This window comes from Lytechinus pictus, chromosome 17, assembly GCF_037042905.1.
Source record: "Lytechinus pictus isolate F3 Inbred chromosome 17, Lp3.0, whole genome shotgun sequence".
NCBI lineage: Eukaryota > Metazoa > Echinodermata > Echinoidea > Temnopleuroida > Toxopneustidae > Lytechinus > Lytechinus pictus.
This window is the reverse complement of record NC_087261.1, coordinates 28,503,676-28,527,532: the sequence shown is the minus strand read 5'-3', so window position 1 is coordinate 28,527,532 and position 23,857 is coordinate 28,503,676. Positions and strand designations below refer to the sequence as shown.

Here is a 23,857-nt window from a genome sequence, read left to right as displayed (position 1 = left end):
AATCCGGATTTCAAATGCAAAGTTTTCAAGAGCTTTGTAATCCTTTTAGTTTGGGGTAGTTTTAACCAATATCCCTATTTCGATAACTGGTTAAGACATTCCCAAAACACCACTTATTAGACCTCATTCGTATTTAGTTATTATAATCAAAGATAATCGTAATTGTTCAACGCCCATTTTCAGTGATCCATATCTTAAATGTCAAATTCACAAGAGCTTGATTATGAGTCCGAGCGACGAGTTTCGAGATGTTTCTGACAACCTAGAACATCTCTAAAAGCCATCTCTGGTTCCCATTTGACGAACAATATTTGTTGGTGTGGACGATGATCCCCAAAACAGTTGTGGCTGTAACACTAGTCAGAATAGCGCAAGAGAACAACGTTATTCTATTTCCGTATTTTTTGAAAAGAAAATCGATTCCGATAATGTAAATAATGCAAGCATTCCGATTTGGTTGAAATTGTGTGATTTATATGAATCGTTTTATTCCAGGCATTATTGTTGTTGTTTTCAAAGGTCTTAAATTATCGTGAGAAAACTAATAATTTGAACTGACCAAGGCTCGGGTATGAGCAGTATTGATCTAAGACTCTCTCTCTCGATTCGTTAGGATGAATTTGTTTAATTTATACAACAAAGATATTCTAAGACACTTCAAAACTCTTGGACATTACCTGCGCGACCTGGGTATTATTTGAAGTAGAAATCTGAACAAAGAGGTCGAAGAAATATAAAAATGGATAAATGAAAAATATATTTATACAGAATAAAGATAATTATGCCGGTTCTTATCAAATAAGAAACGTGATATAAAAACCGCGTACTGGAACTAACTGACTCTCCGTTCCCGTGATCTCCAGTATGTTGATATCACCCTAAAGAAAGAAGAAATGAATTTTAAATATGAAAAATATTAAATGTATCGATTCGAATATAAACAGAAATGAATTCAAATATCCAGAATAATTAAATACATCGATTTGAGCTTAAATATCCGATATGTAAGGTGTGTAATGAGTTGTTTAAAAAAATGAAGCCCGGATAACAAAAAAAAAATACTCAGTGGTTCAAATAGTGAAATAAATTGACAGGAAATATCATCCAAATCTTATTCCATATAGTACATGTTTTGCGATTAGAGTCACTAGCACAGAACATACATAATAAATTTTCAGTCTTTTAATAATCCTATTTAGATAACTGTTACTTTTTTAGAGTTACACTCGAATAATTCGATTGACTGATATAAAATTTGCCCAAGAAAGTTTGCCCTAGAAATTTGCCATTTTCAAGTTTGATGAAACAAAGGTGTCTTGAGTATATGGGAGAGAAATTTGATACAAATTACTCTAAATAAATGTGTAAAAATCTTATAAAAATTACATACAATTTATTTTGCGAGAAAACTGACTCACCTGTCCCGATCTTATTCCACACTTTAACATTGACAACTGTCACTTCATGATAACAACTGCCATCATTAATTGCATATGACGCCAAAGGAAAATCATTTTGAAATAATCTGTTATTCAGATAAATCTTTATCCCCGCAGAATTCTGCGTACAAGTTCTCCTTTACGGATGAAGGCCTTTCATGACCTTCTTTCTTCGCTTTACATACTTGTGTATGTATCCCCATAACATGACAGATCATCATTCCATAAGGACATAAATCCATTTTTAATGAAATACATACCAAAGTACCAGGTGGGCCGGGCGGTCCCGGTTCACCAAAGACTCCCTTTTGGCCTTTCTCTCCGTGGATACCCTGAAAAAAAGCAAACAAAAGATTTCACACTGAGTAAAATGATGCTGATGGTGGTAATAATTATGGTTACAACAACAGTAATAATAATGATATTGATGATGATTAATAATAATAATAATAATAATAATGGTGATAATAATAATAATAATAATAATAATAATGATAATAATAATGATAATAAAAATAATAATTATGATGATAAGGCAAAAATGTCCAGAATGCGGAAAAGAAACATTTCGTATATTTAATAGTATTTTCAGTTGCCAAATTTCATAGTACTTTCCGATGGTTTTTAAAACATATATTTGCATTGCATAAAATATTTTCATTCAAATTTGTCCAAAAAAAAGAAGGGGGTGTGCATCAAAATATTTTCATTCAGGGGGAGGGAGGGGGGCGATCGTCGCCTCCCTGCTTGTCAGTATGACTAATAATAATTGTTTTCTTTAACAATCTGCACTTTTTTTTATAAAAAAAATGTTTGAATCATACCTTTGGTCCCTCAACACCTCTGTAGCCATACTCCCCACGAGTTCCTTTCTCCCCCTAAGGAAAACGAAACAGATATGAAAGGTTCACTGTAAGATAACTGTTTTTTTTTAATCACCATTGAAATATTATGATGAATATACATGATGTCACAATCACAAATTATCAACACAAAAATACCTATTTGTGATATTCACATACATACATATTATAAAAAAAAAAAGCAAAAGGAGAATAACACAAGAACAAGGATGGAGATGAGAAATGCTGCTAAAAAACAATTTTTTGTCGAGGCAGTGATCCTATGACTAAAGATTAAAAGAATCATAAGCAATGATATTTTCAATTAGATTGTTTTATTATTTTTCATATGTTCATGTGCTTTATTATTTCCAATGCTGTCGGATTCGCAAATTCACAATTAATTTGAAACAATTATCAAAATAAGCAAAGAAAAACAAATCTTTTCATTTAATGTAAGATCAACATTGATAAAATGAAATGACAAAAGAAAAACTGCAAGAATGCGCTTTCGGATTGAAATCATGAATGGATGGAATATCGGTATACAAACCCTGCTGAAAAGAATACATCGTTACACAGTGTTATCATATTGTGTTCACATAGTGGTCTATGACAAAAATATTATTCTCACTGTTTAAATGGTCATATCCAACAGTGTGAAGATATTTTCACACTGTGGACACCTCAACAGCGTGACTGTTCACAGCGTTCACATGGTTGACTATGTGAATATGTGATTCACACTGTTAAAATGCTCAGATTTAACAGTGTGAAGGTGATTTCACACTGTGTTCCACACTGTGAACACACTGGGGCACACACTGTGGGGGCACTATGTTCTTTCCATTAGGAAATGACGGATGAATACATACCTTGACACCGTCAATTCCTGGTAATCCCCGCGGACCAGGATCGCCCTGTAGACCAGGTATACTAACGACAATATCGATCAATTGCTGTTGGGGAAATAGAGAAAAGCAGAGAGTTAAAATTCAATTTCAATTTCGATTTAAATTTGAATTTAGATTTGAATTTGAATATGAAAATGAATATGAATTGCGATATGAATTTGAATATGAATTTTGATTTGAATTTGAAAATGAATTTGGATTTGAATATGAATTTGGATTTGATTGAATTACATTTGAATTTGAAAATGAATTTGAATTCGGGTTTGAATTTGAATTATTATTTGTATTTGAAGTCGGAATTCATTTTGATTTTAACTTCAATTTTAATTTAGATTTCAATTTTAAGTACATGTTTTCTCAAAGTATGAAAATAACCGAAATTAATAATGTAATGATTCCATAAAGTGATGTAGCAAACCGTTGAAAATCACCTAATCCACGTGACCAATGTTTCCAATAGCCACACCCACTTTGTCCCATCACGTGACGATCTTACCTCTCTTGTAGGCGTATCTCCAGGTCGTCCTTGATCTCCCTGTGGGCCGGGATAACCACGTGGTCCCTACGGAGAGATATGATTGGATAAAAACATTGTCAGTTCAATTAAAGATAAGTGAAAGAGATCATACTAATAGGCGTGAGTAATTCTCTTTTTTAGACACTTTCAGTGGCGTAACAGGCGGGGGGGGGGGCAGGGGGGGCAAGTTGCCCCCCCCTGGCGGATTTAACCGGGAAAATTAAAAAAAAACGGGAAAAAGAAAAAAAGGAGGGAGAAAGAAAGGGAAAGGGAGAGGAAAGGGGAAAAGGAAAGGAGGAAAAGGAAAGGGAAAAGTGAAAAGAAAACGATTTTTCTTTTACTGGAAAAGGAAAAAGCGGGAAAAGGAACGAAAGAAGAACATTTGAGAAAGAAGAATCATTCCAAAATAGGCCTATGTAATGCAATAGCATGATGGAAAATAAATAAAAAGGTGACAAAGTGGCAAACAATAGCGGGAAAGAAAGGTAAAATGGAATAAGTCAAAAGCTGAATTAGAAAACAAAGAAAAGGGACAAGAAAAAAAAATAATAACACGACCGGATTGCCGAGGATTGACAATTAAGAGCGGGAAGAAAGATGGACTGCATACAACATTGTGCAAACAATTAACAAATTGTTTTTTCTTTAATTTATTGTTCAACATTTGTTACGAAATTCCATTGATTTGTCTGTATTATCGATCATATTGAATATGTATTGTTATTTTGATTATATTTTGAAAACATTTTTAACGGAAATAAATAAATCTAAATCTAATTTTGCTATAAGCTTGCTTAATTTTATGCAAATAAGCTACCGGGGCTTTGCCCCGGACCCCACGCAGTAGGGGCTCTTCATCTATAACCATCAAATTGCTCTACAACGTCCCCGTTTAATCACGTTCAATCACTAGCGTACAGGCGCGGGGGGGGGGGGGGTCTTGGTTCCACACCCAAGAGGAAATAAAAGAAATTATAGGAGACAACGTATAATGAAATGAATGGAAACAATGAAATGTGTTATTTGCTGAATATAATGGGAAAATCTATCACATAATAAGAATTTAATTTCAATAGGCAATATTTTTCCAGCTCGCTTTGCACGCTCGCGACTTTTAACATATTCAACAAACAAATCAATATAATGACAAATAGAAAGAATAGAACCAACATGCAGTGGATGTAGGATGTAAATTTTCCCACATTGCTGTTATGCATGTTATGCCCCCTCAAATATATTTGGTTCATTACGTATTTGGGTTGAATAAATGTGTTTTGTAAAAGCTATATTGTGTATATACCCGCGATTTGATTGAAATTGAGGTTTAAATGGCTTTGATATCAAGATCTTCCGGGGGCTCCGCCCCGGACCCCATCCGCACAGCACTGCCGTATATGAGAATGGAAGGGTTGGGCCATTGGCCCAAAAAAGTTATACAAACAAGAACTAAAAAAAAAAGAGGAAAGAAAAGCAAAGGGAAAGTGTAGGATATCATTTTATTTACTGAATATAATTTCAAAAATATCTCAAAGTTAGATTCTCATGAAATGGTGATTTTTTTTCGCTCGCTTCGCTCGCTCGGGACTTATATTAAGCAGCTTTTTAGCACATGTGTCATACTGCGCCCCTCGTTTTTGTTTTACTCTTCACGCTACTGCCACAAAGAATCCTGTTCACAATGGCGTACAGACCACAAAGAAGGGAATGGAAAGAGAAAAGAGTGAAATATATTATTTTCGGGATATCATGTCAAAATCTATCACAACACTAGATTTTTGTATAAAAAAGGTCAAAAGTTTTGCTCGCTCGCTTCGCTCGCTCGCAACTTTTATTTTTTCAAGATAAATTATGCCCGATACGCAATATCTGGCCCCCTCAAAATAGTCGCCTCATTACACCATTACGCCAGTTCATACCATGATCTGACCGGGAAATTTTTGGCTCTTGCCCCCCCCCCCCCTGGCCACCGACCCCTGTTACGCCGCTGGACACTTTGGCCTGTATTCTGAACTTAATTGGGTTAAATTTATATCTGGTGTAAAGTTGAGGTTTAACTATGGGGAGCCAAATGTTACATAATTTATATCCTCATCTGTCACTCAAATCATTCATAACTGTATATATGAAAAATGACTTAATTAGTTTTCTTCCTCATTATAGCATGAAGAAAGAGCACACTGAACCAGACAATGTTGACACAATTTTGACATTTTCGGCTTCCCTTAATTTTACCCGGACACCAGAATAGGGACCTTTTTTACTTTGGACTATTTTGGAGGGGCTTGGGAGCATATCCTTCACACTCACCTGTTCGCCTGGAACACCCGGCAAACCTGGTAGTCCATTGGGTCCCTGGCAGAGGAAAACAAATTTAGACCATACGTCACAAACAATTCATAATTTATCATAAAACTTAGACCACGTGACAAATAATGCATCAGTTATCATAATAATTCGACCACGTGACAAGAAATGCATAATTTATTCTAATAATTAGACCACGTGACAAACATTCATCAGTTACTCTAATTATTTAACAACGTAACAAACATTAATTAATTATTCTAATAATTGGACCATGTGACAAACAATGCATCAGTTATCCTAATAATTACACCACGTGACAAACAATTCATCAATAATCCTAAATAACTAGACCACGTGATAAACAATCCATCAGTAATCCTAATAATTAAGACCACGTGACAAGTGTTAGTGTAATCAGTTATCCTAAAATTATACCACATGGCAAACAATTCATCAGTTATCCTAATAAATAGACAACGTGACAATTCATCAGTTATCCTAATAATCAAATCCCTTGACAAATAATGCATCAGTTTTCCTAATAATTAGCCCACGTGACAAACAATACATCAGTTATCCTTATATTTAGACCACGTGACAAACAATTCATCAGTAAAAATACTTATACCACGTGACAAATAATTCATCGGTTATCCTAAATCTTAGGACGCGTGATGTGGCATTAAAAACGCGAGACATCATGCATTACTCTAATTGGCCAAAACTTTACTATATCATTACTTGGTTAAGTTTAGATCCCAGTATGTTTATGATTTCAACTCACAAGTATTTAATGTAAGTAATATTTCTCAACGATTTCGATTTTATCGACAATTTTATTTGTATTTGAATGTGAACCCATTGTTGACACTGTTAGATATATATTTTTGTTAATAAATTACAAGATCAGATGAAAATCTTTTGGGAAGAGCACCGGGCAGCTCTTACTGGGAAAGTGCGAATGCTGTGGATTTGCACAAAAATGTGTGTTTAATCAATAATGACTTTCGTGGCACAGAGAAAACAAAGGAACAACAATGCCCACTATAACAGGTTATACCTAAATATATACAAGTAAATTCATAAAAAACCCGAATGATACTGGCGTTCAAACAAAACATAGCCCCCCCCCCCTACAAAAAAAATGATAAATTTTAAATGTGCATTTAATCCATAATGGCTTTCGTGATACAGTGAAAAAATAGAAAAACAATGCCCACTTCAAACAGATAAAATGCATTTATAATCAATTAGGCCTGCTTAAAAAAAATCATAATAACACTTGGGTCCACACACCAAACCAATTTTTTTTTAAATCGTGACGCAAAATACACTTTGGCCAGGATTTTTTGTTTTACCATTTCTCCTTTTGGTCCAGCCCTTCCTGGGTCACCGTTGAGTCCGCCAGGTCCCGGAGATCCCTGATAAAAGAAAAAAAAAGTGAGAGTATTTACACTGGAGTTCGGTGCTGGTGACAAGGTGTTGATGTTATTGTTAAGTGTTAGTGTTGGCAGCGTCGGTATTATACACCAGAATGATTACAACAATTCCAACACCATCATGACCATACACATTAGTCCGTAAGTCTTATACGATCGAATACATTTTATATGTCATTATAATGCTTAAAGGTATTGTTTAACTTTGTGAGCAGCCGATTCAAAAAATTCTCAAACCAAGATGAAACATGTGTACAAGTGCATGTATTAGAACTAATAAACCCTGAAAACAACCATTAATGAGAATAAAAAGCTAAAACTACAAGGCAAACCCCGATTTTGTAAATAGGCGTCTTATAGACGCCTAAATAGTACACATAAGTGTATGGGATGAAATTAAGTTGGTGTTTTCGGTCACTTTATATTTCAATTTTTGAAGCACTAAATAATTATTTTCGAACGCAATATTTTCTGGGCTTCATTTTTGTAACATATCACAGACACAGGTGACAAATGTGACCTTCTAGCTCGGATTTTTTTAAAGCAAACCAATGTTAACCAATCACTTTAAAGGGCCCCGGAACTGTTTCGAAACTGTGTGTGTAGGGTGTGTGGGTGACTGTTTTGGGGATGACCATGCCCCCCAAAAACACGCTGATGGTAGTTTTTACATTCTTGTACACATTTACTAAAAGAATATGAGGAAGAGGCTGAAGTCCATAATGCCCCCCCCCCCTCTGCTTAAGCTGGCCCTGTATTATTGACATGTTATCGTCCCTTTGTAGCTCCTTACCAGACGGTTTCTACGACGCAGAGAATCTATTGTCAAAAGCCCTTCAATAACAAAGCAGCCTTTGTCGAAAATCGGTGAATCAAAACAGCAGGGTCGTCCTGGACTCCGGACAAACAACATATTTGTGATTTCGACAATGACCACTAATTTGTCCATTCTGATTTGACGGGCATTTTCAATAGATTCTGAACGTTTCAGAAAGCGTCTGCGATGCGGATGCTGAAATAGGCTAATGGTAGACGCCCGTCTTCATGGTCATACCTAAGCATACCCATCAAGCGGAATAACATATTCTTTTAAATTCTGATGACAACTTACCCTCGGACCTTGGATGCCTACTGGACCAATAGGACCTGGTTGTCCCTGGCAACAAAGAACACAAAATAATAATAAAAGTAATAAGTGCAATTGGGATGGCGGTTTTCAATATATTTTACGTTTAAATAATTAATAATTAAAGTGATTATGATATTAATTTCGATAAAATAATATCTTTTTATTGTTTATCATTCATCCAAGTATCCCTGTCCCTCCCCCGCCCTTGTCCCACCCTCATCCGCTTTACACCTCCCCTTCTCTTTGTCGGTCTGTCTCTCTTCCCATCGTCTCTCTTCATTATATAAACTTCACGTCATAGATTTGTTTTCTTATCAAATTGGCAACAAATACCCTTTCAATTTATTTGTATACTCTACATATACACAGCTTCCCCAATGAATCACGGCTTACCATTACTAAAAAAATATATATAGCATGAATATGAACTTGACGACATCATGCTTTACTTACCCGATATCCTTCACTCCCCTTCTCTCCCTTCGAGCCGGTTGACCCGATTCGACCTGGGATACCGGGACGTCCCAACTGACCCGCTGGTCCAGGCAAACCCTAAATAAAAACCAAAAATGATTTAAAAAAAATTAAATAGTAGGTATGATTAAGAAACAGGAATATCGTGGATACCCTACCATTGGACAAAGTGAATCCTTTTATCAAACCTTCCATGAAAAGAAAGGAAAAATAAGCTCATATTTCCACAGAATGTTTCAAAGTGCTATCTACTTGTGACGAGATGACGAGATACTTGTGGCCAGCCATCCCAAACCCAAGAACTGAACACTAAGACGCCCAATATATAAATTGTCAAAGTTGATTAACAATAGCCCTCAGAAGTACTTGTTTGAATGCAGTGGAAATTCAGCGAGAGCTTCAAAGACAGAAAACATGTTTTGAAGTTCAGGGTTCACCTTAAACTCGGTGACAATTTTTGATTTGATTTGAATTTATTTTTCTTCTACATAACAATATAATATAACATAAATGTAACAAACATACATTGACAATAAATCAGGTATAAATCATTTAGCATAAAATGTATAGCAGAAGATGGATTGCCATAGTAAGCAAAAAAATGCTTGAAAGTTATGACAAACCGAAACATATTTTAACCATATAATCATATTATGAGCAGAATGGACAATAACAAATTATTAAAGTATCAATTAAGTATAATATAAAAAGAGAAGAACAAAATCTAACAAGCCAAAACTTGCTATAATATATATAATCAAGTAAAAAAAAAAAATAATAATAATGATAATGACAAATGAAGATGATGAAGATGATGATGATGATGATGATGATGATAGTGGTGACGGTGGTGGTGGTGGTGGAATTCAAAGCCCTCAGAAAATTATGCCAAACAGCCCATTATATATTTTCTTTTATCTAACTAACTTGACAACATCATTTTTTTACAGTATGAAAAAGAAGAGTTACTCTTTAACAGAAGCTAGTTTTTTATTTTTTCTTCTTTTGCGGACCAAATTATTATTTTGCCTATTTTAACACATAACTTTCCCTGGCTACTTTTTGCTAGTTTATGGATGGATAGTCACATTTTATTTTGCCATGTCAACTTAATAGCTTTATTATTTCAACATGGTGATATACGTTATCTTTCCCAGTCTACTTATTAAGCGATGTCGTCATGGCGAGTTACTATATCATTATCTACTACGAATCTCGCAATTACGACACATTGTTTTTATAAGTCGACTTATACAAAATCCCTTATCTCGCCATGTCGACGTACATCAATCTTGTTAAAAGTCGATTCGCCATAGATAGCGTATGTCACCATGTAACTAAGACTAGTACTTTGAATTCACAAGATATCGTACCGCGCCATGTCGACAAAATAACGCTACTGTTTCGACCCAAGGCAATATGAAATATCTCGCCATGTAGATATCACTTAATTTTGTTTTTCATATAAACTAAAATTATTTGTAGTGTCGAAGTATTCACGGCCTTGGACAAATTTCATCCCATGAAAATGGGATGGTATTGGGAATCGTATTTTGTTTATTTCTTCTTCAAACACCGGAAATAAATTCAGCTTGGAAGCCGGCTTGTAGGAATTCTAGAAAATCAGAAAAAACTACCGAAGACGTAATAACAATAAAAATACACTCTAGAATAGCAACTACTGTTATAGAAAATGTTATTCATTTTACTTACCCTTTATTTTTTTCATTTATTCATTCATTTATTAATTTATTAATTTATTTATTTATTCATTTATTTATTTATTTATTCATTTATTTATTTATATATTTATATATTTATTTATTTATTTATTTATTTATTCATTCATTTGTTATGTATTCATTCATTTATTTATTTAGTGTAATATAGTGCAAGAAAATGTGAAACATTTACCGGATCACCCTGTCGTCCTGGTGGTCCTTCTGGGCAGGTCACAGAGCAAGTTTTGGGCTAGGTTATTGAAAGCAAAATAATTCAAAGTGAGAAGATCGGAACAGTTAAACAGGAATATGTAAAAATGATTGATTGATCGATCGACCGATCGATTGATTGATTTCTTTAACATTAACATGTATTTCATTTTAAATTGCCAATAACAAATTGAGTATATGAATATAAAAAAGGCCCTATTCTATAGGAGGAAATTTCAATAATTTTTTTTTTTTTTAATTTAATTACATTTTTTTTAAATTGGACAATTAAAGTAAATTTGGCCAAAAGACATCAGAGAACATCATAAAACAATTTTAAATTTACATTTTTCATGAATATGAATATTGATGTTACTTGTGGGCGGGGCCTTTTTTCTGGTGGACTTGGGTCGTTATTAGAATCATACGGACTTGGGTCATTTTTACATTCATATACATGGTAGATCTCTGTAGTAAGTAGTAGAAGATATATTTAAAAAAATAAGGCATTTCCGAGATGATTTCAGATTTATCATTTATACACAAGATGAGTCATTTTATAAGGAACAATATCCCATATTTAACTCAATTTCGCCAAATAATGGATTTGGGCGGTTTTTATATTCAGATACTCAATCAAACACCAGAGTAAGGCAGGACCTACGACCTATCCCTGCTGGAAAGAAGTGTCGCACAGTGTGAAAATTACATTCTGAGTACAAAATATAGAATTGTGCGACGTAATGATTGAATAGCATAAAAACATGGAAATCATCTTGTTCCTTGTGAAGATGTGAGTCACACTGATACAATGCTTAAATTTGACAATGTTGAATAATTCCACACTGTGGACAAAACTCCAGTGTAAATCGTAAGATTAAGGATTTGCACGTTGCAAGACAAAACGTAAAACAAAGTGGCCATAACTTATTTAACAGAATATAGCCTAAACATACCTCTTCTGTCGCCTGAGGTCCTTGCTGTTGAGTAAAATAAAATATCAAAATGATAGCTTTGATGATTATTGCTTTGGCAAAGAAAAAATGAACAGGGGGCCGTTTCATAAAGCTGTTCGTAAGTTAAGAGCGACCTTAAGAACGACTGGTATCCTTTCTTACGAACTTAGCCATCGTCAATTCAATATACCGCTTACCGCAAGAATGGATCACCAGTCGTTCTTAAAGTCGCTCTTAACTTACGAACAGCTTTATGAAACATCCACCTGGTCTGACATTACAGGCATAGTACAGTCTCACATTCAAACCGATTCCAAACAGACCGGATAGTATGCCATCCGAATTAATGTAATATATTTGATCGGTCAGGAGTCGGTTTCGTTTGTGTGACTGTGGCACACACATTGGAAAGTGGGCTTGATTTAATATATTTTAGTTTGCAATACACAATAAACTGTTTTATTTTTACATTTAAAAATATTAGATTCGATTTGATTTGATCTTTTTTTCTTCTGCATAACAATATCATATGGTAATAAGAATATAACAAAGACATTATGACAATAAATCAGAAATATATATGATTGAACGTAAAATCACTTGCGGAAGACGAATTATAAATGTACGCAAAAATGCTTGAAACATGTTTTAAACATGAAATCATATTGAATGAGTATAATGACGGCTACGAAGGATTAAATTATCAACTTAGAAAAAAAATATATTAATACAACACTTTTTGCACTTTATCATGAAAGATTATGCAAAAACAAAATAAATTGATTTCATCTATTGATCCCCGTTTCACAGCTGTATACGATATGATAAACATAACATAACTAAGTTGAATTTATTCCGAGATATAATAAATGAATAACACAAAAATAAATTTTCGGAACGAATTTCAATAATCGAAATGCATCACTTGATTCTTTTAATTAAAAGTAAAACGGAATGGGTTTCCAAAAAAAACAACATATAGCCTGTGTGGAGGCAAGCCAAAGGTGCTGAAATTATGATAATGCGATTTGAAAATAATCAGATGTCCACTAATAAATGTGATGATAATGGGAAATATGATTTCCAAGGCGCCAAATCCATTTTAATCTAAATGATCGAGGCGCACAGGTGAAAAGAGAGAAACAAGCTAACATCTTATTATAGAGTAAGTCTTCAGTTATTCTTTAAATGCTTTAGTTGAGTTGGTATCACAGATTCAAGATTAGAGGCCCAACAAGAACCAAAGGTATTTCCCCCATTTAGTATTGCATTTTGGAATTTAAATAATTCCTGAGTTTTGGGAGCGTAAAGATCGAGATTGGGTATATCTGTAATATTGTATTGTTGGGAAAAATTAATAAATGAATACATGACATGTCAAAGAAATAGGGAAAAATTCTTATCTTACCGAAATTTCTGAGCAATGATCACGAGTTGGGAAGGTGCGGTCGCAGTGTATGATCATCCATTGAAGGATAAACTAAAGATGGAAATAGAAAGGGAATAATGGAGAGGAAGGATGAGAAGGAGAAGAATAAGAATAAGGAGGAAGAGAAAAAGAAGAAGGAGGAGGAGGAGCAGAAGGAGGAGGAGGATAAGAAAAAGAAGAAGAAGAAGGAGGAGGAAGATGGAAGAGGAGGAGGAGAAGAAGAAAAAGAAGAAGAAGAATGAGGAGGAGGATGAGGAGGAAGAGGAGGAGGAGGAGGAGAAGAAGAAGAAGAAGAAGAAGAAGGAGGAGGAGAAGAAGAATTAAAAAAACCCAAAAAAGCAGGAGAAGAAAAGTGGAAGAGAGGGCAAAATAATAAACTGATATCCAAATTTACTTTCACGACACTTATCCTTATTTATTATCGTGGCCATACGAAAGATTATTTACTTCGGGCCAAGACGCATAGAATTTTCGAAGAAACTCGAGGGAGCCAAGCGACAGAGCTCGTCATGTTGGCTCTATTGGTTTTCCAAAGTCAAATTGAAGAATTTCGTGCACACTTTTGGTGAATTTTGTGAATATTTATCAGTAAAAAAAAAGTTTTCAAAACCTCGCCCCCACTGTGTACGGCTACATACATGGCTAAAATAAACTCGTGAACATGTTAAAAGTGAAAGCTTATCATTATTTATATAAATACCTAGTATAGCAAAGTCTCTTTTCTAATAATTTCATCTTTAAGTGTGTATACTATTTCTTGCATCATAGCGTTCCTCAGCTGTAAGCTGGATTAACCCCTAAAACAATGTTTACATTCAGTGGCGGATCAAGGGGCACATCCGGCCCGTGCCCCCTTTTGAGAGTCATATTTTTAATGTAAATATGCTGTTCAGTTCATACACAAGTGTGCCCCCCTTTAAAGCCACAGGAAATATTTTTATGGGAATATGTCGTTCATCCACAAGTGAGGAACTTTCTCTTTTTTGGGCTTGTCAAATTTTACGTGGACAAAATGACCTCCAGGTTTTAGGCAAAACATTATTTTTTATTTCATTCTATTTATTTATTTTTTTATTTTTTTTATTTTCAATTTTATTCTTTTTTGGGGAGGGGGCTTCTCAAATTTTTCCTAGGGAAAATGTGCCCCCCTCCCTTGGAAATCCTTTATCCGCCCGTGTTCATATGTTCTTACCTGCACTGGTCCCCCTCCGTTGCTGAACTTTCTCGCGATGAGGGTTTCTCCTAAGGTATCGACTTGACCCCTGGGACTCAACTGGACTGACCCGATAGACAGACAGTCTACGAATAGATCAAGTCGATTCTTACTGATAGCCATGTGGAGTTTGTGCCAGTTCCTATCAAACAGCATCATGGCGTTGCTGTCAAGCGATCAAAGAGAAATTAACGTAAGTCCAGTTGCACAGATAAATTGAATATATCTGGTGGGTGTTTCATAAAGCTGTTCGTAAGACACGAATGACTTTAAACACGACTGGTGATCTTGTGCTATGTGATATCCCTATGTAATTGAGTTATGACCTAAGAACATGTTCCAGTCGTGTGTAAAGTCGTTCGTAACTTTACGAACAGCTTTATGAAACACTCACCTGGGTTTTACAAGTAAATGTCATAACTTTCATCAAATTAATGTAAGAATGGAAGGGTGGGTGAAAGAAAAAAAAGGTATCTACTCAAAGCGAACGTGCTCGAGTTGGCCTAACTCATTTACATAGATGAATAGAAAATACAAGAATCTATGATACAAATGTCATAGTTTTCATCTAATTAATGTTGGATTGGATGGGTGAAAGAAAAAAATTGCACCTACTCGAAGCGGACATTCTCGAGCTGACCTAGCTCATTTACATAGATGAATTGAAGGGCTTTTTCCTCTCCCATCAGCCTGATGCCAATTTGCGGAGTGCCAGCTCTGTCACGGATCAGCCATAACCACCAGTCCTCGTCATCTCCTGTTCGATCAGTCAATTTGAAGGTGGATACGAATGAAAACTCGTCTGGGAGACCTTGTTGAAACTGGTTACTAACAACAAAAAGAAACAATTGTTTTTGTTACTTTTTATTTATCTATTTACTTATTTATCTATTCATTCATTTATTTATCTATTTATTTATTTATTTACTTATTTATTCATTTATTATTTATCAATTGTAAATATTTCTTTTTTAAAGAAAAGGAGTGTAGAAACGTTGAACAGATTTAACAAGTGGAAAAGTTACAATCAAAACCAGGTTCATGGTACAAGGCAGGTTGTCATGGACATAAACAGTGATATTGCAAAAAAAAACACTACATTTTTTTTTAAAGGGGTGTTAGAACTGACATCAATTGGCTTCTCATAATAGAATTATCTTTAAGAGAATGAACATCAAGAAGAAATAATAGGGTTTTTTTACACCGTGACACAAAACAGATTCAAGAACACAGTAAAACTTTTGAAAAATGCCTGTAAAATGACAAAGAACAGCTAGAAGGTCTTTGTCGAAAACTGGTGAACCAGGACATCAGTTTCGTCCGAAGGTTCGGGACTGACGAATATTGCAAGCATGTCGTTTGTCCAGAGTCCAGGACGAAACCGATGTTTTGATTCTCCAACTTTCGACAAAGACTTCTTGGTTGCTCTTTGTCATGACAGGCAGTTGACAATGCATTTTCGATGTTCCTAAATCCGTTGTACATCGCAGTGCGGAAACTATGTATTGTATAGGATAAATTAATCATCAATGAAATAATTAGAAAATTAAAATCTTTTAAATAATTTGAAAGAATTCGGGCACGGCAGCTCAGTGGACATGGTGGAGGAGCACCCGTCTCATGGACAGGATGTCGTGGGTTCGATCACCGGCCGACTTTTTATCAAAGACTTCCAAAAACCGGGGGCCTTTTGTCTTCTTTTTAGGCACTGTGCGTATAAATTGGAGTAGGGTTATAATTTACATTTATCATTTATATGCAGGGCCCGCTGGAAGATCATCTATAATAAATAAAATAAATTATCATTTTGTTTTATCCTTAATCTTAAATATGTATTGTATCTTAGTGGAATATATAGTGCTCTACCTTGTAGGTTCTCTGATATCATGGTTCTTGAGAAGTCTATATGCCCTCTGCACATCGTCTGATCCAGATACTACTCTCACCCCTTGAACAGTGGACGAATCCAACTCAAACATTCGAATTATATCCCAACCTGTATCGGAATAAAAAGGACCGTTTGATACGTGACGGAAATTAGAGTCTCAAATGTGACGCGGGCTTGAAACTTTTTAATTGTGACGTAGTTTTCGGGGGGGGGGGGGTGAATGTGACGATGGGTTGGGGGTTTCAACTGTGACGCTGGTTTGGGGTTTCAAATTTGACGCAGGTTTAGGGATTTCAAATGCAACGCGGTTTGGACGTTTCAAGTTTTGACAAAATCTAATTTGTCACATTTGATAAAGTTGGGGAAGTTAGATTAATGTTGTTTCTTCTTATCATTCCCAACACATGATATATTCATGTCAGACAAGTTGATAAACAAATTATGTACCAGGTATATGAAATGTATGCAAATGATAAGGAATAACTGATTCAAGGAATGAAGGCATTAATGGATGGATGGAACGATGAATGAATGAATTAAATATCAATGAGTAGATACATGACTGAATAAATTGTAAAACGTATTTATCAATATTCATTACCAATCAATACGCAATAGATTAAGTGAATAGAGTAATTGAGATGTAAATAATTGTATATAGATTAGCCTAACCTAACATGGATACTTGCGCTATATAAATCCTATATTATTATTTTTATTTATACAACATTCGCAAAAAAAACAGGTGGAAACGATGAATAAAATTTCCTTTATTAAAAAAGATAATCAGATGTCGGTACTGTATATTGAAAATACTATAATTGTCCAATTTTGCATCTTCTTGGGGAAAGTTGATAATAAAAACAAAAGATAAACGCTAAAATCTGTTCTCGTATTATTTCAACGACACAAAAATATAGAATAAATGATATTTTTTTCTCTCTTACATCATCATCCCAACCGATAATGGTGAATAGTGATGTGAGTGTGTGTGTGTGTGGGGGGGGGGGGTGGTGCGCACTCCTAAGCGTCGGGGACACAACCTTACTCTGAAATTCATATAAAGAGATGGTTGGGTATTTTCGCTCCGTGACGCTCACTAAATAATTTGGGAATGCCCATCAAATGACAAAAAATAGCTGGGTGGTCTTTGTCGATAAGTGGTGAACCGGAATCGCAGTTTCCTCCTAAATTTCGGACCTGACGAAATTTGCGAATATGTCGTTTGTCCAGAGTACAAGACGAAACTGCTGGGGTTTTTTATCAACAATTATCGACAAAGACATCTTGGATGTTCTTTGTCATGGAAGGCATGTAACAATACATCTTGAATATTCTTGAATCCATCGTGCATCGTAGAGCGAAAAGTCTCTAGTGACCTCAAACTGTGCACAGTAGGTATGCACAGGTGAGGAAGGTTCACTTGCAGTACAGGTGTGAATTATGTGATCTGTAACGTCTCAGTCTCACCAGTGAAACGAATCCCAGACAGACAGAATGTTTCACGTTATCCTCAATGACATGCCATCGGTCGGTTTGGAATCGGTTTCGTGGGTGTGACTGGGTCAACGAGACCCTAATCTTAGGTGTTCATATTTCGCGTGTGTTACAATTCCTCTACCGTCCACATCCTACACGGATGTCAGAACTGTTTTATTCAAGTGTTTATTGATAATAATAGATCACAATAATGAATCAAACAAATAAGACCAAAATATTTACATGATTAAACATAGCAGCACTGACGTATGTACCAAAAATATGGAGACAGAAACGAAACCCAAGAAATTAAGTATCAAATCTCATTTTTTAAGGAATGGTGATTCTTCTTCGGCAATTCAACGCCTTTTATACATTTCACACGAGCTTTGAATTCAACATTATTAGGGATTTCGTTTTTAGATTTACAAAGGCGAACTTTGTATTTGAAATCAAGGAAAATAAAAGTAAAAATTTGTCGCCTTGAATAACAAATATTTGTACCAAAGGAGAAATAATGATATTCGAATGATGTGTTTGATTACGTTAAACCCATACAATTGTTAACCATGCAGTGGGCGGTCACAAAAAAACGTGTTTAAGTGTTCCAGGGTCCTTGTAAAGAAAGAACAGTTTGGAGGTTCCTGTGTATTAATTCTTAAATAAGAATTTACACGGATGTTCAAACTTACCGGTGGCTTTCCACTAGGACCAGCTTAGACTTATACCTCGTTCTCTCTGTCGTGCGATCCTTTACGAACGCCGCGATAGGCCTTTCGTAAAGCCCCTTTCACAATTGACGTACGACCTGTTTACGACCACCTGCAACAGTTTTTTCTTGTTGTTGCACGATCGATCCCTTGGTGTCTTGCGAGCACTCGCAGTCGTTGTAGACGATCGCACAAACTCGAGGTGGTCGGAGGTGATCGTGACTGGTCGCATCTGAACTTTGAACATGTTCAAAATCCAAACGCGATCAAATACGATTGATTCACTCGCAACATGTCGTACCATCGGTCGGGCGATCATCGTGTGAGTGTTGTTCAACGTTGTACGACTTGGTGCGAGAGGTGGCACAACTAAGTATAGTCGCATTTAGTCGACTGGAGGTCGTACAACACTTGCACATGTGCTGGAGACCTACAGAAACCAGTCTTGCGACTGGGTGCGATAATATGAGACTGTTGCAAGACCGATCGAAATTACGGCTTACTACATTCCACTACCGTTGCATTCGGATGTATGCGACCGTTCAGCCCCTTTCACAATTGACGTCCGACCAGTTTACGACCGCCTGCAACAGTTTTTTCTTGTTGTTGCACGATCGATCTCTTGGTGTCTTGCGAGCACTCGCAGTCGTTGTAGACGGTCGCACGAACTCGAGGTGGTCGTGACTGGTCACATCTGAACTTTGAACATGTTCAAAATCCGAACGCGATCAAATACGATCGATTCACTCGCATCAGGCCGTACCCGGGGTCGTACCATCGGTCGGGCGATCATCGTGCGAGTGTTGTTCAACGTTGTACGACTTGGTGCGAGAGGTGGTACAACTAAGTAGTCGCATTTACTTGACTGGAGGTCGTGCAACACTTGCACATGTGCAAGCGACCTACATGTACAGAGACCTGTCTTGCGACTGGTTGCGATAAAAATATGGGCCATAAGACTGTTGCAAGACCGATCGCAACGGCTTACAACATTGCACTACCGTTTCATTCGCATGTATGCGACCGTTCCGCTCGCAATCCCTCGTGCAACACTCGCATGTGATCGCACGAGCACAATAAGAGCATATGCGACTTACTCGTGCAACGGGGTTTACTGGTTGTTTTTGTTGTACGACAGCTGTTGCAACTGTGAAAGCCTCTGTGCGATCTTATGAGATGACTAGCGATTGATGCCTGTTGCAGCCTGTCGCACGACCAAAAGGTCGCAAATGGTCGTACGTCAATTGTGAAAGGGGCTTTACTGATCATTAAAACAAATTTAGGCTGAGAGACTTATTTTTGAATAGGCATAAGACGGGTGTGTAGAGTGTATGGAATAGGTGCGTGTTGATTAGCTCAGCGAATATGATCGAGTGATGTCAATTTGTTTGGAGTGGGTGAGGAGTATGTGACGAAACGGTGTCGAGTTCGTTTGGAGTGGGTGTGGGGTTAATGTGGAGTTGGTGCGGAGCAGGTGCTGCGAGGGTAGTGAGGGGTGTAGTGAGCAGGGAGTTGGGTGGAGTTGGTGTGGAGTGGGTGTGTGTGACGTGGATGTGGAGTAGGTGTTAAGTGAGTCGGTGTAGAGTTGGAGTGGGTGTGGGTGAGTGTAGAGTGAGTGTGTGTGTGGAGTCGGTGTAGAGTTGGTATTTATCGAGTATCCAGTTGGTGTGGAGTTGGAGTGGGTGGGTGTGAAGTGGGTGTGGAGTAGGTGTTTATTGAGTGGGTGGGTGTGGAGGGAGGGAGGGCGTGTGCAGTGGGTGTGGAGTATGTGTTAAGTGAGTGGATGTGGGTAGGTGTAGAATGAGTGTTTGTGTAGTTGGTGTTTAGTGAGTATCGAGTGGGTGTGGAGTCGGAGTGGGTGTGGGTGGGTGTAGAGTGAGTGTGTGTGTGTGTGGAGTGGGTGTAGAGTTGGTATTTAGTGAGTATCAAATGGGTGTGGAGTTGGAGTGGGTGTGGATTAGGTGTTTAGTGAGTGGGTGGGTGTGGAGAGAGGGCGTGTGCAGTGGGTGTGGAGTTTGTGTTAAGTGAGTAAGTGTGGAGTTGGAGTGGGTGTGGGTGGGTGTAGAGTGAGTGTGTGTTGTGTGGAGTGGGTGTAGAGCTGGTATTTAGTGAGTATCGAGTGGGTGTGGAGTTGGAGTGGGTGTGGAGTAGGTGTTTAGTGAGTATCGATTGGTATGGGGTAGGTTGGAGTGGATCTACATTTGTTGTGGAACCTGATGTGAATTGCAGTCGGTGTAGGAGTTGAAGGAGTGTGAAGTGGGTTGCAGTTGGTGTCGGGTGGGTGTACAATAGATTTATAATTAATATAGGAGTAGAGTAGATTAACTGCATATGATATAGTTAGTGTGGTGAGGGTGCGAAGTTGATGAGGTGCTGATTTAAAAAAAAAGAATGTCGTTGTATTTTATGTATCCCCTTGTTGCCCCAACGTCTTTGAAAAAAAATCCCTTCTATGAGCAGATGAGATAAGCGTAGTAGGTCCATGGTTTCAACGAGATGTATATAATAGTAAATAAGATGAATGTAGATAATAATGATAAATGAAGTATTTTCTCACCAGGCAAATCGTTTTCTTCTAACCGGATGTCTCCAGGGCATTCCACAGTTTCCATTAATTCTTTTGAAGAAAAGAAAAGCAAACAATACATGAACAATAAAAGAGTGGTCATTATATGGTTTAAATTTGAAGTTGACTATTTTTCTCTGCTATCTGTCGAGAAAGCAATTTTCATATAAAAAGTGAGGAACTATTAAATACTTCAAATGAAAAAAAATCAACACGGATCGCGGGATGTATTTACGAATATGCAGTACCGTTGTAGAAACATTACTAATAAATGAATAGAAAATACCTAATTTGTTGTGATATGTTACTATGATATCTCTATTATTTTCGTTTTCTCATAGAACATTTCTTAATATCAAATGAAAAAAAGAAAATAACAATAAGATTTTAATTAATGATTACTTAGGTGCTTTTAATTGATTTACTGTTAATAATGTACAAATGAATATGAAGACGGTCCCGCGTCTAAAACATATGTGAGTTGAATGTATTTCTATATCTCTTGATATTAAAAGCCGATTGAATAAAGAAAATCACATTAAGACTTTTGAAAATAAAGTTAATGAAAACTTACGTGCTTTTATGTGATTTATCCTAAATAATGTACAAATGAATATGAAGACGATCCCGCGTCTAAAACTGCACCTAGGAGGGAAGAAAAAAAAAGAATATATATATATATCAAATGGTCACGGTCATTTAGGGGAAAAGTCAAAACAACCCTTTTGGAAAGAACACAGTGTGATCACAATATATTCACATAGTGAACCATGTGAATATATGATTCTTACTATGAAAATGCTCGAATATAGCAGTGTGAAGATATTTTCACATAGTGACTCGACAGTGTGACTGTTCACAGCGTGTTCACGCGGTCGACTATGTGAATATGTGATTCACACTGTTGAAATGCTCGAATTTAACAGTGTGAAGGTGATTTCACATTATGTTCCACACTGTGAACACACTGTGGCACACACTGTGTTCTTTCCAGTAGGAAAGGGGACTGTAATGATTGCAATGCTACAGCCATACTAACAAAACTAACTCCAAACCGACCGATGATATCTCAACGGATTCAGCGTAATATATTCAACCGGTCTGGAGTCAGTTTCGCAGGTGTAACTGTGACATAATATTAAGTTCCCTACTGGAAAGGACACAGTGTCTTACAATGTTTGCCACAGTGTGTTCCGCGTCAGTGTGGAACACAATGTGAAATCACCATATACATTGTTGAGTACGAGCATTTAAACAGCATGAATCACATTTTCACGTACATGACTTGTAGTCGACCATGTGAACACGCTGTGAACAGTCACACTGTCGATGTATCCACAGTAAGAAAATGTCTTCACACTGTTGAATTTGAGCATTTTAACAGAGTGTAAATAATGTGTTCACATAGTACACTATGTGAACACACTGTGATCACACTGTGTGATACTATGTTCTCTCCAGCAGGGTTCGATCGAAAAAAAAATTAAAAGGAGTATAAAAGGAAAATATGACAGTAATGGCCCTATTATATCATAATAAAGCAGTGTATGAACAAATGTTAAACATTCACTTTTTCATTTAAGATAAAAACAACAGTTTGACGATTTGCTGCAAGACAAATTGTTTAAGTCTTTTTCCTTTGCAACTTCCATACGCCCGTTTGATGATTTTTGATCGAGAACTTTGTGAGCCTCAAACTATTTCAAGTTAGCATTCACCTTCTTGTCGTATTTTGAAAGGTAATACCATGTCAAGTCCTAGCACTGGTGAGTCAGTAACTCGTTGTTGATGTAGCTTTAGACCTTACAAATACTTCTAAATTAGCATGAAACTTTTACCGGGACCTGCAGGTCTTACAGACGAGTTGTTCAACAGGTCGAAATTGTGTTTTTACAGGTGCAAATATGTCCCCTAAATTACTTGTGAAAGACACTTCTAGGGCAACACCATTCACTCTTTCAAGATTTATTTGCAAAGGGCTGTGAGTAGAGTTTCGAGCTTTTTGATAATTGATTTTTTTTTTGGTGGTAATCTAACATCATGCACTCTCGCGACGTATTGCTGACATGAAAGCTGGTTTGGAAAGTTTGTTGATGCAAACCGTTTAATTTTAATATTGAATTTATGTTAGCGTGGAGGTTGCAACTACTTAGGATATAACCTAGCTTTTATTGAAGTTTCGAAGTTAAAATATCTTGCCGAGGTTTATGTATTAATGAAGCATATAGATAGTAAAATAAAGTTGTCATAATTGTAGGAAAAAACACGAAGATTTCAAATTGACAATTAAGCTATTAGACTTATCTTTGTCACTGTCACACGAGGGCGCTTTGGCAGGTTAGGTAAATGATCTCTCTTCATTGAGTATAAAGTGCATGACAAGCTACGCCTGTGTTTGTTTTGATATCCGAGAAACATGCTGTAGCGGAGACTAGCCCGGGGTCATATATACACGCACCCCCGCTGGTTACACTATGTTCACTGAAATATTTGTGCTTGCTCGTGCAATTTTCCTAAGCAGTATCCGTACAAGACAATGTGTTTTAGGCTCATCCATAATCACATTTATTATCTTGTACATATTACAGTAAGCTAGGTGGATAAAGGCGTCCGAAAACTTTACG

At 36.4% G+C, this 23,857-nt stretch overlaps 1 protein-coding gene across 1 annotated transcript in view; it reads right to left on the bottom strand.

Moving 5' to 3' along the window:
- The window catches only part of LOC129280895 (collagen alpha-1(XXII) chain-like), a 42,874-nt gene extending 21,002 nt beyond the window's left edge, over positions 1-21,872 (bottom strand). The window contains exons 1-17 of the mRNA XM_064112093.1: positions 21,808-21,872; positions 21,225-21,284; positions 16,457-16,586; positions 15,206-15,418; positions 14,570-14,756; positions 13,357-13,428; positions 11,949-11,972; positions 10,976-11,032; positions 9,041-9,139; positions 8,570-8,614; positions 7,378-7,440; positions 6,020-6,064; positions 3,692-3,757; positions 3,157-3,240; positions 2,264-2,317; positions 1,700-1,771; positions 828-878 (exon numbers count right to left, since the gene is read on the bottom strand). Of these exons, the coding sequence (XP_063968163.1) occupies positions 828-878; positions 1,700-1,771; positions 2,264-2,317; positions 3,157-3,240; positions 3,692-3,757; positions 6,020-6,064; positions 7,378-7,440; positions 8,570-8,614; positions 9,041-9,139; positions 10,976-11,032; positions 11,949-11,972; positions 13,357-13,428; positions 14,570-14,756; positions 15,206-15,418; positions 16,457-16,586; positions 21,225-21,279 (1,317 nt within the window). The 5' untranslated portion in view covers positions 21,280-21,284; positions 21,808-21,872. The remainder of the gene's footprint in view (positions 1-827; positions 879-1,699; positions 1,772-2,263; positions 2,318-3,156; positions 3,241-3,691; positions 3,758-6,019; positions 6,065-7,377; positions 7,441-8,569; positions 8,615-9,040; positions 9,140-10,975; positions 11,033-11,948; positions 11,973-13,356; positions 13,429-14,569; positions 14,757-15,205; positions 15,419-16,456; positions 16,587-21,224; positions 21,285-21,807) is intronic.
- Between the last annotated feature and the right edge of the window lie 1,985 nt (positions 21,873-23,857).